Below are 14,460 nucleotides of genomic sequence, written 5' to 3'. Positions count from 1 at the left end.
AACCTGCGGAGGACTACATTACCCTAAATGCATTGCGTGTCAAAGCTTCCAATGCAGGTACAGTGTAAAGTTGGAGCTGTACCAAGTGGGGATGTGGGGTGTATATGGCCGTTTTCTGGTAACCATATCTGCTACTGTACACTTTCTCAGCATGTCACGCTTGTGCTTACATATACTAGACAACAGTCAATAGAAGGATAGGTTCAACCAAAAGTCGCGAAGGCTTTAAAATAAACGTTTGGAGGCTTTAGTGCGACCGAGAACCCCCCACGATGTAAAATGGAATGCGCTGTTCTGTCTCCGCAGCAACCAGATGTAACAACAGTTGTACTGAGAGAGACACAGCGCTTAGGTGAGAGATGGAGACTCTGGGGTGGTTACCTGCTGAATTAAATAAGGAAATGTTAATTAAATATTCAGGTGTAACATGGCCACTTGGGCACAGGCTCGCATTCAAGCAGCAAATGTGCTTTAAAGAAAATGATAGCACACACTGCAAAGTTTCACCAGTGCAGTTAACCATAGCAACCAATCAGTAGTTACTGTTAAAGTATGTATGTATGTATATGTATATCTTTATTTATGTACGCAGCACTGTACAGTAGAATACATTAATACAAACAGGGGGTTAAAGATAATGGATAAATACAAAGTACACCAATAAATACAAATAAATACAAGGTACAGTTGCAATAAGAGTCAGAAACACAAGATGAAGGAGGTCCCTGTCCCGTAGAGCTTACAATCTATATGGGAGGGGTAACTAACAGACACAAATGGGCAAACAAGTACAAGAAAAGGCAAATTCACTGCCAATTTGTTAGGCTTTTCCAAAGGAATACATTTGCTTACACTTTACCCCTGACAGATCCTCCATAAAAACACAGCAACCCACAGTTATTTTAATCAGTGCCCTGTGCCACAGTCAAAAATGTATGTATGTATGTAGCGCTGTACAGTAAGTAGAACAATACATAAATAAAACAAAATGGGCTCATCACAATAATAGATAAATAAAAAGTATGATAATACATAAAAATAGATACAAGGTATGACTACTATAAATTAAGAATCAAAAAGACAAGAGGATAGAGGTCCCTGCCCCGTAGAGCTTCCAACCTAAATCCCATTGTGGTGTGCAAAAATGTGCTTTTTCTACATGTGCCTGCCCTGGGTAATATATTTGGCTCAATGTTTGGGATTTGAGCATGTGAAGACTAAAAATCATATCTTACAATTTCTATTTTAATCCATTTATTCAAGGTGTTATTTCCCCTGGGCTTTTCAAACCTTCACAGTTTTAAAATGCCTGAAGGAAGGACTGATATGGAGAGGATTGGCCTCTTCAGTGAGATGGGATATACCAGCATTGGAGATAAATATGCGCCCCCCGGCTCCAGTAAGTATGGACTTAGTCCTGTGTAAATAACAACTTAAAGGCTGGCACGTCATTAGTTGGATGCATTTTCTTATGAAAAGTGTCTCCTAACCAATGCATTGGCTTCTTATATGGGCAAATATATTTCCAGGAGATTACTAGCATGGCTGGAGTATGCTGAGATTATGTGGTATGGCCTGGGTTTCATGGTCCATGGTTCAAATGGTTCCAGCGAAGCTTGGAGGGCCAAGGGATATACTCTTGCTGCCCTGTCCAACTAAACTCACCCTTTAATCCACCACACAGGTACAGTGAACTACAGTGTCGAAGTGTTTTATTTTGAGATCAAGGTGCCATCCCCTCGCCCTGTATGAACACATTCTCTACCCAAACTGTGTGTGCTGTGTTATACTGCTCAACCTACCATGACTGCTCCTCCAGCCACTTTCTCATGTGTACTTTAAATATTTTTCAACCATAAATGTTCTGCAAATATTCCGTATTTTATTTCATGTGTCATCACCCCTCCCATTGGTGTGATTCACTCAAACGCAACTGTGTATTTGTGCTCCCTCACACCTTTTAAATATATCACTATTAACCAGCCCTCTTCTTTTTCTATCCGCACATTGCCACTTTCTCTTACATGTTCATACTGAAACTCTTGGGAGAGAGCTGCCTCCTTGGATCATTATCCTCTTTATTATCATCCATTATCTACCCTTCCGGTGAACACTACTAACAGCCCCTTCATTTATCCTCTAGAAGGGGATTTCCACTTTCTTTTCCTATCAGCACTATCTCCAAGGTGCAGCCTCTCTCAGATAGATTCAGAAGGCTGATGCTTCTACAGTGTGCCCCTTTACACTGTGCCCCTTGTGCCAGTCAGTTCTGCCTAACAATCTGCATCCATAGGGCTGTCCAGGTGGGCTTTCGCTTTTGGGACCTCCTTCTCTTCTCTTGTAGGTTCTTAGGAATAGCCAAAAGCAGTAGACTGGATCCCAACTGGGGGTGCTACCCTCCTGGTGACTACTCAATACTGGGGACAACTCTGATCATGGGTGGGTGGGTGGGTGGATGGGTGTATGCAGGTTGCTTAGTTCCACCACAAGACAACAGTTTCATAGAAATCAGACAGTCTGCAGGAAGTTTTTGCATAAACTTTCAGACAGCCCTGCAACATTTGGCTTGTATGCCTCATTGTACCAAATTCATATAACCAGAGTTATGCACAGGGAATTGTTAATTTCCAAATTTTCTTTGCAAACTAATCAATTATGCTTTTTCAGAACCCTTTAATGAATCTGCAAGTAAGAATAGACAAATACTTCCTGGAGGCTCCAAATCCATGGCTAATATTTTAGGTGGATACTTTGATGCTCAGTTCAAGAGAGTTTTTGAAGGGGAATCTTACTCTGATGTTTTAAAGCAAAGAAGACAGTATCGAATGCAGCAAAGCAAAAAGAACTTGGGAAAGCCCTTCCTCCCATCCAGTGGAGAGAAAAAGCCGTAAGTAAGGAAATGTTAGCACCCTGAAAAACAGACATTATTACAGTCTGTTGCCCAAAATAGGTTGTTTCTAGGGTGTGTTTTCTGTATAAAGGTTATTTCCATGCCTAAATCTACTAAAATGCAAAAACATGGATCTGTGCAGAGTTAGTTATAGCATACAAGGCATTATCTTAGTATCACAATGGAACAGCAAATCAGACAATTATAAAAACTGTGAAATGTACCATACATCTATACAGGCATAGGTATGGATGCAGCATAGATATATGCTCTAAGCACAATTCTATTAGACATTTTGAAGGCAGAGTGGCCCTTTAAAACATATTGCAGAACAAATTAAAAGCCTTATGAATTTCTGTAATTGTTCTATTTCATTCCAAATTACTGAGGTGCAAAGAAATGTACAATGTTTCTTAGTGATGTAATGTACAACTGTTTATATTCTTAATTCTAGATCTGGATTGGGCAGTTTCTATGGCACTGTTGGAGGTCCGGTGGTGGCATTTAGTGCTGAACTAAAACCAAGGAAAGCATACACTGCACCAGGGAAAAACTTCTACACTAATCCTCCAAAACAGGGCAGTGGATATGGGTAAGAAGCTGTACTGTACTGTCTGTACTACATGGTTTAAATGCATTGCATCTTGGGTGTATGCAGTGCACAGGGGTCATTAGAAGTGATGCATATTATATGCTGATCCTATAATTTTATGGCTCAGTGTATTAACAAGTGCAAACAGTGGTGTAACTACTCCACACTGCCCCCCCCCCACCAAAGAATCTGCAGAGGGGCCCAGTGTGCACAACAACAGCAACCTTCCCCCTGTGTACCTGGCCCCCATGCCTGGCTCCCACCAGAACATGTAGCTAGGAGCAGGGGACATGAGTGGTTGGGTGGGTGGCTGGGTACTATAGTTTCTACAACTATAGGGGAAGCAGACCCAGAGTCTACTTCCTCTATAGTTACACTACTAAGTGCATAGGGAACTTTCCAGCACTGTTTCTTCCATATTACTTTGCTGCACATTTACTTTAATATTCTACTTTCCACAGATATACCAGTGTAACCATAGGTAAACCATATCTATACTCCTCTGAAAATTATGACATCGCAACAGAGTTAATAAAGGTAAAATGAACATTGAATAGTATAGATACATTATTTAAAAAATAATAGACTTATTTATTAACACTAGCCAAAAACTTGTGCAACTTTGCTCATTAAAATGACATTTGTTTGTTTGTTTGTTTTCTTGTGTGTGGTGCCTGTTCCTATTTATGAGAAGGAGGAGGAGGTGGCCAAGGTGCATGGGAGCCCTATATTTTACACGTGCCATTGATGACTTGTTTAGTACAGAAGCCCACAGTTGATGGCTATAAAATATGTACTCGTGGCCAACCGGTGTGTTGCGAGTGCAAAAATCTTGGCACATATTTTTGCAGTCATATTGGTGCTTATTTTTCTACCCAACAAACTACAGTCTCATGAGTCTAACAGCATGCAGGGAACAATATCACAGAGGAGTGTTATATCTGTCAGTTTACTTTAAGTAAAATTCAAAGTTTTTCTAAGCAAGAAAAAGTAACTACATTCATAGTCCACCTAATAGTGTAGCATGGGAGAAAAAGAAACGTTGGTAAATTCTGTTCATTTTTTTTCTTTAATACATTCAATTGTTCTTTTTACAGAAGGAAATTGAAAATCACAAATCAAAACTGAAGGGCGGACCATTTAAGCTAAACCTGCATCCAAAGGATCATTTCAATCCAAACCCTTACTATACAGATAAACCTCTACCACCACTTAAGGTTCACTCACAAAAAAAAGAAACTGAAAAACCTTTTAAACCAAGCTCACCTGGTAAACAGGTAGGTCTGTGAAAACTCATTAATATAACATGGTTCCCCATTTAAGGAGAAGGAAAATCACTGAAAGGTGCCAAAATGGTTGGCATCCCCCGTGATTGTAATCTCTTTCCTGATACCCCAGGCTGGTGCTCCTGTTAGGAGAAAGCTGCACCAACCAGGGGTATCTGTGACCGAGCAATCCTCTTCCTTCTTCTGTCTTCACACTGTTTGCCCATGAGTGAAAAGCCAAACTTTTTACCGGGATTCTGATGATAGATAAAAGAAGGATGACGATTGCTTATTTGCAGCTACCCTGGGCTGTTACGGTTTTCTCCTAACAGAAGCACCAACCCAGTGTATAAGGTAAGTGGTTACAATCACTCGGGGGTGCCTAACATTTTGGCACCCCCAGTGATTTTACCTTACCTTCTCCTTTAATGTTTATGCTCATAGCACACTTGCTGTTTTCTCTGTTGGCATTTTCCAGCCAGTTGTAAGGCCTGAACCCTGCCCTGCAGGTTTGAATGGAAAGTTGATGTCAAATGTCAATTTTAGGACCTGGAATCCACCCCCTCACCAGCAATACAGGCAGTTTCCTTAAAGCAAATTATAGTTTTTTTTTTTTTATTTAGTGGTATTGCTTTATTTAAAGAGCAGGTAACAAAATATATCCATGTTAAAAGAAAATTATTCCTTAAATTAATTAGAATATTATTTGTTATTAATGTGTTAATTAACCCTTTTACTGCCAGCCATTTTGGTCAAAGCGGAACTTGTATTGCCAGACAGTTTTTGAACATTTTGCACTGTTTCACTTTAGGGGCCTTTCCTCGGGGGGACTTTTAGTTTACCAAGGAAAACAATATATCGTTTTTTTCAGAACAACCTAAGCTTTCAAAATATGGTAGAATTTTTGTGTAATTCCAATTCTGTAACAAGATATAGGCTTCTAAATGTCTAAAAATGCAAAAAAAATCAAATTTTCCATAATATAATCACACATACTAGAAACAAAAATTATTTTATGCACGAATATACAACTGATTTGGAAAGTCCCATGTCTCCTGAACGTGCCAATACCAAATATATATAGTTTTATGGAGATTTCTCACTTGTATAGGTCAAAAACTCCCAGCAGTACACTACCAAATTCCCAAAGCACTGCTCCAAAAAAACTGCATACTTTGGATTTCAAGGCCAAAATTCCACTAACAGAAGGTTTATCCCAGAAAATTGTACATTTTTGGAAAGAACAGATACAGAATAGGCACAACTGTCTGTCTACTCCAAACTATCAAGTCGCAATGCTTTCCTAAAGTTATTGGTTTTTATCAAAATTTGTGATTTTTTTTAAAAATCGCTTCAAAGCTTCTAGTCTATAGTATCTTATCTCCTACAGGTCATAAAGTAACCAAATAAAACACCCTAAATATGAATGCCTGGGGTCCACTGAACAGTTTGATGCCCAATATGTATAGGTTTACCTAAGTATGTGGCATGTAGGGGCCCCAATGTGAACATACCCCATATGAACTGTCATTTCTGTCATTTCAGCTTCTGCAAAATCAACACATTTACATCATTATATGTGGGATGAAGCTAGTAAAAAGTACGCTCACCCCAGAAAGTCATATATTTTTGGAAAGTACACATTCCCCCGAATCTAAAATGGGTACCCATGTCTTTCTACTCCAAAGTACCAAGCCGCACAGCTTTTCTAAAGTTAGCAATTTTGATGACATTTCCAAAAATCCCCTCAAAGCTTCCAATTTGAAGCATCTTATCTCCCACATAGCATTAGGTACCAAGATAAAACACCCTGAATTTGAACACCAGGGGTCCACTGAACAGTTTGATGCCCAATATGTATAGGTTTACCTAAGTATGTGGCATGTAGGGGCCCCAATGTGAACATACCCCCATATGAACTGTCATTTCTGTCATTTCAGCTCCTGCAAAATCAACACATTTACATTATTATATGTGGGATAAAGCTACAAAAAAGTACGCTCACCCCAGAAAGTCATATATTTTTGGAAAGTACACATTCCCCCGAATCTAAAATGGGTACCCATGTCTTTCTACTCCAAAGTACCAAGCCGCACAGCTTTTCTAAAGTTAGCAATTTTGATGACATTTCCAAAAATCCCCTCAAAGCTTCCAATTTGAAGCATCTTATCTCCCACATAGCATTAGGTACCAAGATAAAACACCCTGAATTTGAACACCAGGGGTCCACTGAACAGTTTGATGCCCAATATGTATAGGTTTACCCAAGTATGTGTCATGTAGGGGCCCGAATGTGAACATACCCCCATATATACTGTCATTTCTGTCATTTCAGCTTCTGCAAAATCAACACATTTACATCATTATATGTGGGATAAAGCTAGTAAAAAGTAATCTCACCCCAGAAAGTCATATATTTTTGGAAAGTACACATTCCCCCGAATCTAAAATGGGTACCCATGTCTTTCTACTCCAAAGTACCAAGCCGCACAGCTTTTCTAAAGTTAGCAATTTTGATGACATTTCCAAAAATCCCCTCAAAGCTTCCACTTTGAAGCATCTTATCTCCCACATAGCATTAGGTACCAAGATAAAACACCCTGAATTTGAACACCAGGGGTCCACTGAACAGTTTGATGCCCAATATGTATAGGTTTACCCAAGTATGTGGCATGTAGGGGCCCGAATGTGAACATACCCCCATATATACTGTCATTTCTGTCATTTCAGCTCCTGCAAAATCAACACATTTACATCATTATATGTGAGATAAAGCTACAAAAAAGTACGCTCACCCCAGAAAGCCATATATTTTTGGAAAGTACACATTCCCCCGAATCTAAAATGGGTACCCATGTCTTTCTACTCCAAAGTACCAAGCCGCACAGCTTTTCTAAAGTTAGCAATTTTGATGACATTTCCAAAAATCCCCTCAAAGCTTCCATTTTGAAGCATCTTATCTCCCACATAGCATTAGGTACCAAGATAAAACACCCTGAATTTGAACGCCAGGGGTCCACTGAACAGTTTGATGCCCAATATGTATAGGTTTACCCAAGTATGTGGCATGTAGGGGCCCGAATGTGAACATACCCCCATATATACTGTCATTTCTGTCATTTCAGCTCCTGCAAAATCAACACATTTACATCATTATATGTGAGATAAAGCTACAAAAAAGTACGCTCACCCCAGAAAGCCATATATTTTTGGAAAGTACACATTCCCCCGAATCTAAAATGGGTACCCATGTCTTTCTACTCCAAAGTACCAAGCCGCACAGCTTTTCTAAAGTTAGCAATTTTGATGACATTTCCAAAAATCCCCTCAAAGCTTCCATTTTGAAGCATCTTATCTCCCACATAGCATTAGGTACCAAGATAAAACACCCTGAATTTGAACGCCAGGGGTCCACTGAACAGTTTGATGCCCAATATGTATAGGTTTACCTAAGTATGTGGCATGTAGGGGCCCCAATGTGAACATACCCCCATATATACTGTCATTTCTGTCATTTCAGCTCATGCAAAATCAACACATTTACATCATTATATGTGGGATAAAGCTACAAAAAAGTACGCTCACCCCAGAAAGTCATATATTTTTGGAAAGTACACATTCCCCCGAATCTAAAATGGGTACCCATGTCTTTCTACTCCAAAGTACCAAGCCGCACAGCTTTTCTAAAGTTAGCAATTTTGATGACATTTCCAAAAATCCCCTCAAAGCTTCCATTTTGAAGCATCTTATCTCCCACATAGCATTAGGTACCAAGATAAAACACCCTGAATTTGAACGCCAGGGGTCCACTGAACAGTTTGATGCCCAATATGTATAGGTTTACCCAAGTATGTGGCATGTAGGGGCCCGAATGTGAACATACCCCCATATATACTGTCATTTCTGTCATTTCAGCTCCTGCAAAATCAACACATTTACATCATTATATGTGAGATAAAGCTACAAAAAAGTACGCTCACCCCAGAAAGCCATATATTTTTGGAAAGTACACATTCCCCCGAATCTAAAATGGGTACCCATGTCTTTCTACTCCAAAGTACCAAGCCGCACAGCTTTTCTAAAGTTAGCAATTTTGATGACATTTCCAAAAATCCCCTCAAAGCTTCCATTTTGAAGCATCTTATCTCCCACATAGCATTAGGTACCAAGATAAAACACCCTGAATTTGAACGCCAGGGGTCCACTGAACAGTTTGATGCCCAATATGTATAGGTTTACCTAAGTATGTGGCATGTAGGGGCCCCAATGTGAACATACCCCCATATATACTGTCATTTCTGTCATTTCAGCTCATGCAAAATCAACACATTTACATCATTATATGTGGGATAAAGCTACAAAAAAGTACGCTCACCCCAGAAAGTCATATATTTTTGGAAAGTACACATTCCCCCGAATCTAAAATGGGTACCCATGTCTTTCTACTCCAAAGTACCAAGCCGCACAGCTTTTCTAAAGTTAGCAATTTTGATGACATTTCCAAAAATCCCCTCAAAGCTTCCACTTTGCAGCATCTTATCTCCCACATAGTGTTAGGTACCAAGATAAAACACCCTAAATTTGAACGCCAGGGGTCCACTGAACAGTTTGATGCCCAATATGTATAGGTTTACCTAAGTATGTGGCATGTAGGGGCCCCAATGGGAATATACCCCCATATGATCTATCATTTCAGCTCCTGCAAAATCAACACATTTACATCCTTTATGTGGGATAATGCTACAAAAAAAGTACATTCACCCCAGAAAGCCATATATTTTTGGAAAATACACATCCCCCCGAATCTATAATGGGTAAATATTTCTTATTGCTACAAAGTACCAAGCTGTAAAGCTTTCCTAAGTTTGCAGATTTATATGACATTTTCGAAAATCGCATAAAAATGTTGCAATTTGCCGCATTTATCTCTCACAATTTCTTGATAAAGATCAGATAAAGACAAATCACCCCAAAAAGGAACACCAGAGGTCTACTGAACAGTTTGATGCCCAATATGCATAGATATACCAAAGTCTGCGGTATGTACTGAACGCAAAATGAAAATAGCGCATAAGGATTTCTCGCCTGCCAGCTCAGCTTTTGCACACAGAGCCCCCTGTCAGTGTATTATGTGCCAAAACTTCCCCTAACTATACAGATCCCCCACAAAACCATATATTTTTGGAAAGTACACATTCTGACAAATCCAACAAGGGTAAAGAGTCCTTTCTACACCAAAGTACCAATCTGCAGAGCTTTCCTAAAGTTATTGGTTTTTATGACATTTCAGAAAATCGCCTAAAAATGTTGCAATTTGTCGCATTTATCTCACACAATTTCTTGCGTACAAAGGCAAGTCACCCCAAATAGGAACACCAGAGGCCTACTGAACAGTTTGATGCCCAATATGCATAGATATACCAAAGTCTGCAGTATGTACTGAACCCTAAATGAAAATAGCGCATAAGGATTTCTCGCCTGCCAGCTCAGCTTTTGCACACAGAGCCCCCTGTCAGTGTATTATGTGCCAAAACTTCCCCTAACTATACAGAGACCCCCACAAAACCATATATTTTTGGAAAGTACACATTCTGACAAATCCAACAAAGGTAAAGAGTCCTTTCTACACCAAAGTACCAAGCCGCAAAGCTTTCCTAAAGTTATCGGTTTTTATGACATTTCAGAAAATCGCCTAAAAATGTTGCAATTTGCCGCATTTATCTCACACAATTTCTTGCGTACAAAGGCAAGTCACCCCAAATAGGAACACCAGAGGCCTACTGAACAGTTTGATGCCCAATATGCATAGATATACCAAAGTCTGCGGTATGTACTGAACCCTAAATGAAAATAGCGCATAAGGATTTCTCGCCTGCCAGCTCAGCTTTTGCACACAGAGCCCCCTGTCAGTGTATTATGTGCCAAAACTTCCCCTAACTATACAGATCCCCCACAAAACCATATATTTTTGGAAAGTACACATTCTGACAAATCCAACAAGGGTAAAGAGTCCTTTCTACACCAAAGTACCAATCTGCAGAGCTTTCCTAAAGTTATTGGTTTTTATAACATTTCAGAAAATTGCCTAAAAATGTTGCAATTTGTCACATTTATCTCACACAATTTCTTGCGTACAAAGGCAAATCACCCCCAATAGGAACACCAGAGGCCTACTGAACAGTTTGATGCCCAATATGCATAGATATACCAAAGTCTGCGGTATGTACTGAACCCTAAATGAAAATAGCGCATAAGGATTTCTCGCCTGCCAGCTCAGCTTTTGCACACAGAGCCCCCTGTCAGTGTATTATGTGCCAAAACTTCCCCTAACTATACAGATCCCCCACAAAACCATATATTTTTGGAAAGTACACATTCTGACAAATCCAACAAGGGTAAAGAGTCCTTTCTACACCAAAGTACCAATCTGCAGAGCTTTCCTAAAGTTATTGGTTTTTATGACATTTCAGAAAATTGCCTAAAAATGTTGCAATTTGTCGCATTTATCTCACACAATTTCTTGTGTACAAAGGCAAGTCACCCCAAATAGGAACACCAGAGGCCTACTGAACAGTTTGATGCCCAATATGCATAGATATACCAAAGTCTGCGGTATGTACTGAACCCTAAATGAAAATAGCGCATAAGGATTTCTCGCCTGCCAGCTCAGCTTTTGCACACAGAGCCCCCTGTCAGTGTATTATGTGCCAAAACTTCCCCTAACTATACACAGACCCCCACAAAACCATATATTTTTGGAAAGTACACATTCTGACAAATCCAACAAGGGTAAAGAGTCCTTTCTACACCAAAGTACCAAGCCGCAAAGCTTTCCTAAAGTTATCGGTTTTTATGAGATTTCAGAAAATCGCCTAAAAATGTTGCAATTTGCCGCATTTATCTCACACAATTTCTTGCGTACAAAGGCAAGTCACCCCAAATAGGAACACCAGAGGCCTACTGAACAGTTTGATGCCCAATATGCATAGATATACCAAAGTCTGCGGTATGTACTGAACCCTAAATGAAAATAGCGCATAAGGATTTCTCGCCTGCCAGCTCAGCTTTTGCACACAGAGCCCCCTGTCAGTGTATTATGTGCAGTAACCCCCCCCTAACTATACAGTGACCCCCAGAAAACCATATATTTTTGGAAAGTACACACTCTGATGAATTCAAAATAGGTAAAGTTATTTTTGTACACCAAAGTTACACCTGGCAAAGCTACGCTAAAAACAGATCAGGAACACTTATACAGGGATAAAATGTGATAAAACCACAAAAATTGTGCAAATCAGTGAAACAACAAAATAAGTTACATGACAGTGTAATTAGTGGCCAGAATATCTGATCCAATAGTTACGCTGTCAAAATAAACAGTTTTTAGGTAAAAGAAAATAAAAACAAAGTGGTAAAATGAAAAAAAAAAGCAAAACAAAAAAAAACCAAAGTGTTTGTGTATACATGTGTGTACATGTGTAAAAGTTGTGTGATAGTGTGTAAGTGTGTATATGAGTGTAAATAAGTGTATAAAAGTGTGAAAAATGAAAAAAAAAAAATAAAAAAATGCTAAAATGTGTGCTGTAAGTGTGTGTAAATGTATGTAAGTGTGTATAAATGTATGTAAATGTGTGTATAAGTGTGTAAAAGTGTGTAAATGCAATAAAAAAAAAAGTCCTTACCTGTTCCTGAAGACCGATCGCCTCCTTCCTCATTTGGGCCGGCGCTGGGGGAGAGGGAGGAAGCAGGAAGCAGCAGATGCGATGCGATCGCATCTGCTGCTTCCTGGAGGGTCCTGCGAGCGATCGGCTCGCAGGACCCTGATGACAGCCCCCCTGGCACATTGCCCAGGGGGGCTGTCATTGTTAGAAGCCCTCTGCAGCGGCGGCACATGCCGCCGCTGCAGAGGGCAGCGCTTAAACGCCAACGACGTATGAGACACGTCGTTGGCGTTTAAGCCCTTTTACTGCCAGCACGTATGCCATACGTGCTTGGCAGTAAAAGAGTTAAAGCACTTTGTGTATGCCTCCAATCTATTGTTCATAAGCCTATTCTGTTATTAAATGAGTACACTTTTTTGCTCTTTTCGATGTGAATCTGCACATTTTGCTTGTATGCTAGGGCGGTGCAGGGTTTACATAGCTCCCTTACTGACCTGCTTGTAAGGAAAGAACTTTCTGTGTTGAATGTGCTTTACTGAGTGCTAATTTTGGGGTATTAACAGAACAAGTGCTTATTTTCTGCTGCTAGCGTTAATCTAGTAATGCAGTTATGGACTTGATCCAATGCTTTATATTACATATGTATAATATGTTTTCAGGCTGGTGGAATGAAAGCTGGAACGTTTGACACATACCCTACTCACTCCAACGATCCTTACACAATAAAGTCTGCCAAAACTCCCATTAAAGAAAGAAAAATCTTCCATCCTCCCGGTGGACCAAAAACGTATCCAGTTCACAGCATTTTGACCTCAAATGTAATAAAGTAAGTTAAAGTTACATAAAAATATTTATTTCTTGCATGCCCAGCCACATACCAAGCTGGGCGGTTTTACTGTAGGCCTGTCTTTCAGCCAATATACCATTTTCAGAAGATCTGATATAATTTTTCAGGGCTAAAAAAATTTAGTATACTGGTCTGCTATGGTTATTTATGTGAGGCCTAAAATAAAGTGGCAGCACAATAACAAGAGATTTTTTAAAACACTTATGGACTTATTTATCAATTTTCGAGTTTGTGAATTCAAGTTTGTTTTTCTAAATCAAATAAACTCTCATATGGAATGCTTGCTTATTTCTTTATAAGGAAAACTCGTTAGAATAAAAAATGCGAATAAAATCTGAGTTTGAAAATATGACTCCCATTGACTTTTATAGAAACTTGTATATAGCAAGCTGTTACTTTTACAGTCGAGTTTTCAGGTTTTATGCACTTAATAAATACCAGTTTTTGAAACATAATTCGAATTTGAGGTTTTTTTGCACAAAAAACTCGAATTGTGAAAAGAAAATCAAACTCTAACATTGCTAAATCTTCCCCTTAGCCACCTTCTAGCTTCTTAGATTTTCAAAGGAAAGGACGAGCATTTCAGGTGTGCATTGTTAGCGTGCATAATACTGTACTTTGGCTGCTTTTTTTAACTGTCATTCTCTTTCTTGCTTAGGTCAGTGACTGCTGTAAATTACAAAACTGTAAATCTAACGTCATACTGAATTTGTCCCAGCGTTCAACACTGCAGAAAAATGTAAATGAATAAATGTGATGTATGTGAGGACAATCTCTATGTCTTGTTTTATACACCACATAAATTTATATTTTTTAAAGTAACATATTTGATGATTATTGAATGTCTTAATATACTTCTAAATTATTTAAAGTGTCACCTCTTGGTCTGTGGGTAAAAATAAACTATTTTCTGCAAAAGGAATTGTACTTTTTTGAGTTTTAGGTATATTGGGCCAAAGTCACATTAGCTTATTATAAAAGGTGTTGATGTATATGCCTGCAACATTTCTTAAAGTATCCATTGCTGTAAAACCAATATGTTATAGCTCGAAAAGAGTGATGGCTACTGGACCATAGGGTAAATGTGTCCACCAAGCCACAAATGTTTAGGGTGTGTTTCCAATACATGTGATTTGTATAAAAGTGCAGCAAGATGCCATAGGTTAGGCCAGGTTATTTTTTTTACCCCAGCCTCCTCTAGTTAT

The 14,460-nt window shown here is 39.1% G+C and overlaps 1 protein-coding gene across 1 annotated transcript; it reads left to right on the top strand.

Annotated features, from left to right (window-relative positions):
• Positions 1-117: 117 nt before the first annotated feature.
• Positions 118-14,177, top strand: c4orf47 (chromosome 4 open reading frame 47). The gene is made up of 8 exons (XM_002934264.5): positions 118-352; positions 1,264-1,399; positions 2,668-2,887; positions 3,345-3,482; positions 3,944-4,019; positions 4,580-4,759; positions 13,068-13,234; positions 13,914-14,177. Exons 2-8 carry the CDS (start codon positions 1,306-1,308, stop codon positions 13,960-13,962), a joined length of 924 nt encoding a protein of 307 aa, XP_002934310.1. The 5' UTR covers positions 118-352; positions 1,264-1,305; the 3' UTR covers positions 13,963-14,177.
• Positions 14,178-14,460: the final 283 nt, after the last annotated feature.

The sequence above is a fragment of the Xenopus tropicalis genome, chromosome 1 (genome assembly GCF_000004195.4).
Source record: "Xenopus tropicalis strain Nigerian chromosome 1, UCB_Xtro_10.0, whole genome shotgun sequence".
Classification (NCBI taxonomy): Eukaryota; Metazoa; Chordata; class Amphibia; order Anura; family Pipidae; genus Xenopus; species Xenopus tropicalis.
The sequence above is the reverse complement of the archived record's forward strand: the minus strand, read 5'-3'. Positions and strand labels throughout refer to the sequence as shown.

What these genes read in the sequence shown, in the direction of transcription:
- c4orf47 (XM_002934264.5), top strand. Translation starts at nt 1,306, where the DNA reads ATGCCTGAAGGAAGGACTGATATGGAGAGGATTGGCCTCTTCAGTGAG. An exon ending in ATATGCGCCCCCCGGCTCCA is followed by an intron (nt 1,400 to 2,667) that starts GTAAGTATGGAC and finishes ATGCTTTTTCAG; the next exon opens with AACCCTTTAATGAATCTGCA. An exon ending in TTGACCTCAAATGTAATAAA is followed by an intron (nt 13,235 to 13,913) that starts GTAAGTTAAAGT and finishes TTTCTTGCTTAG; the next exon opens with GTCAGTGACTGCTGTAAATT.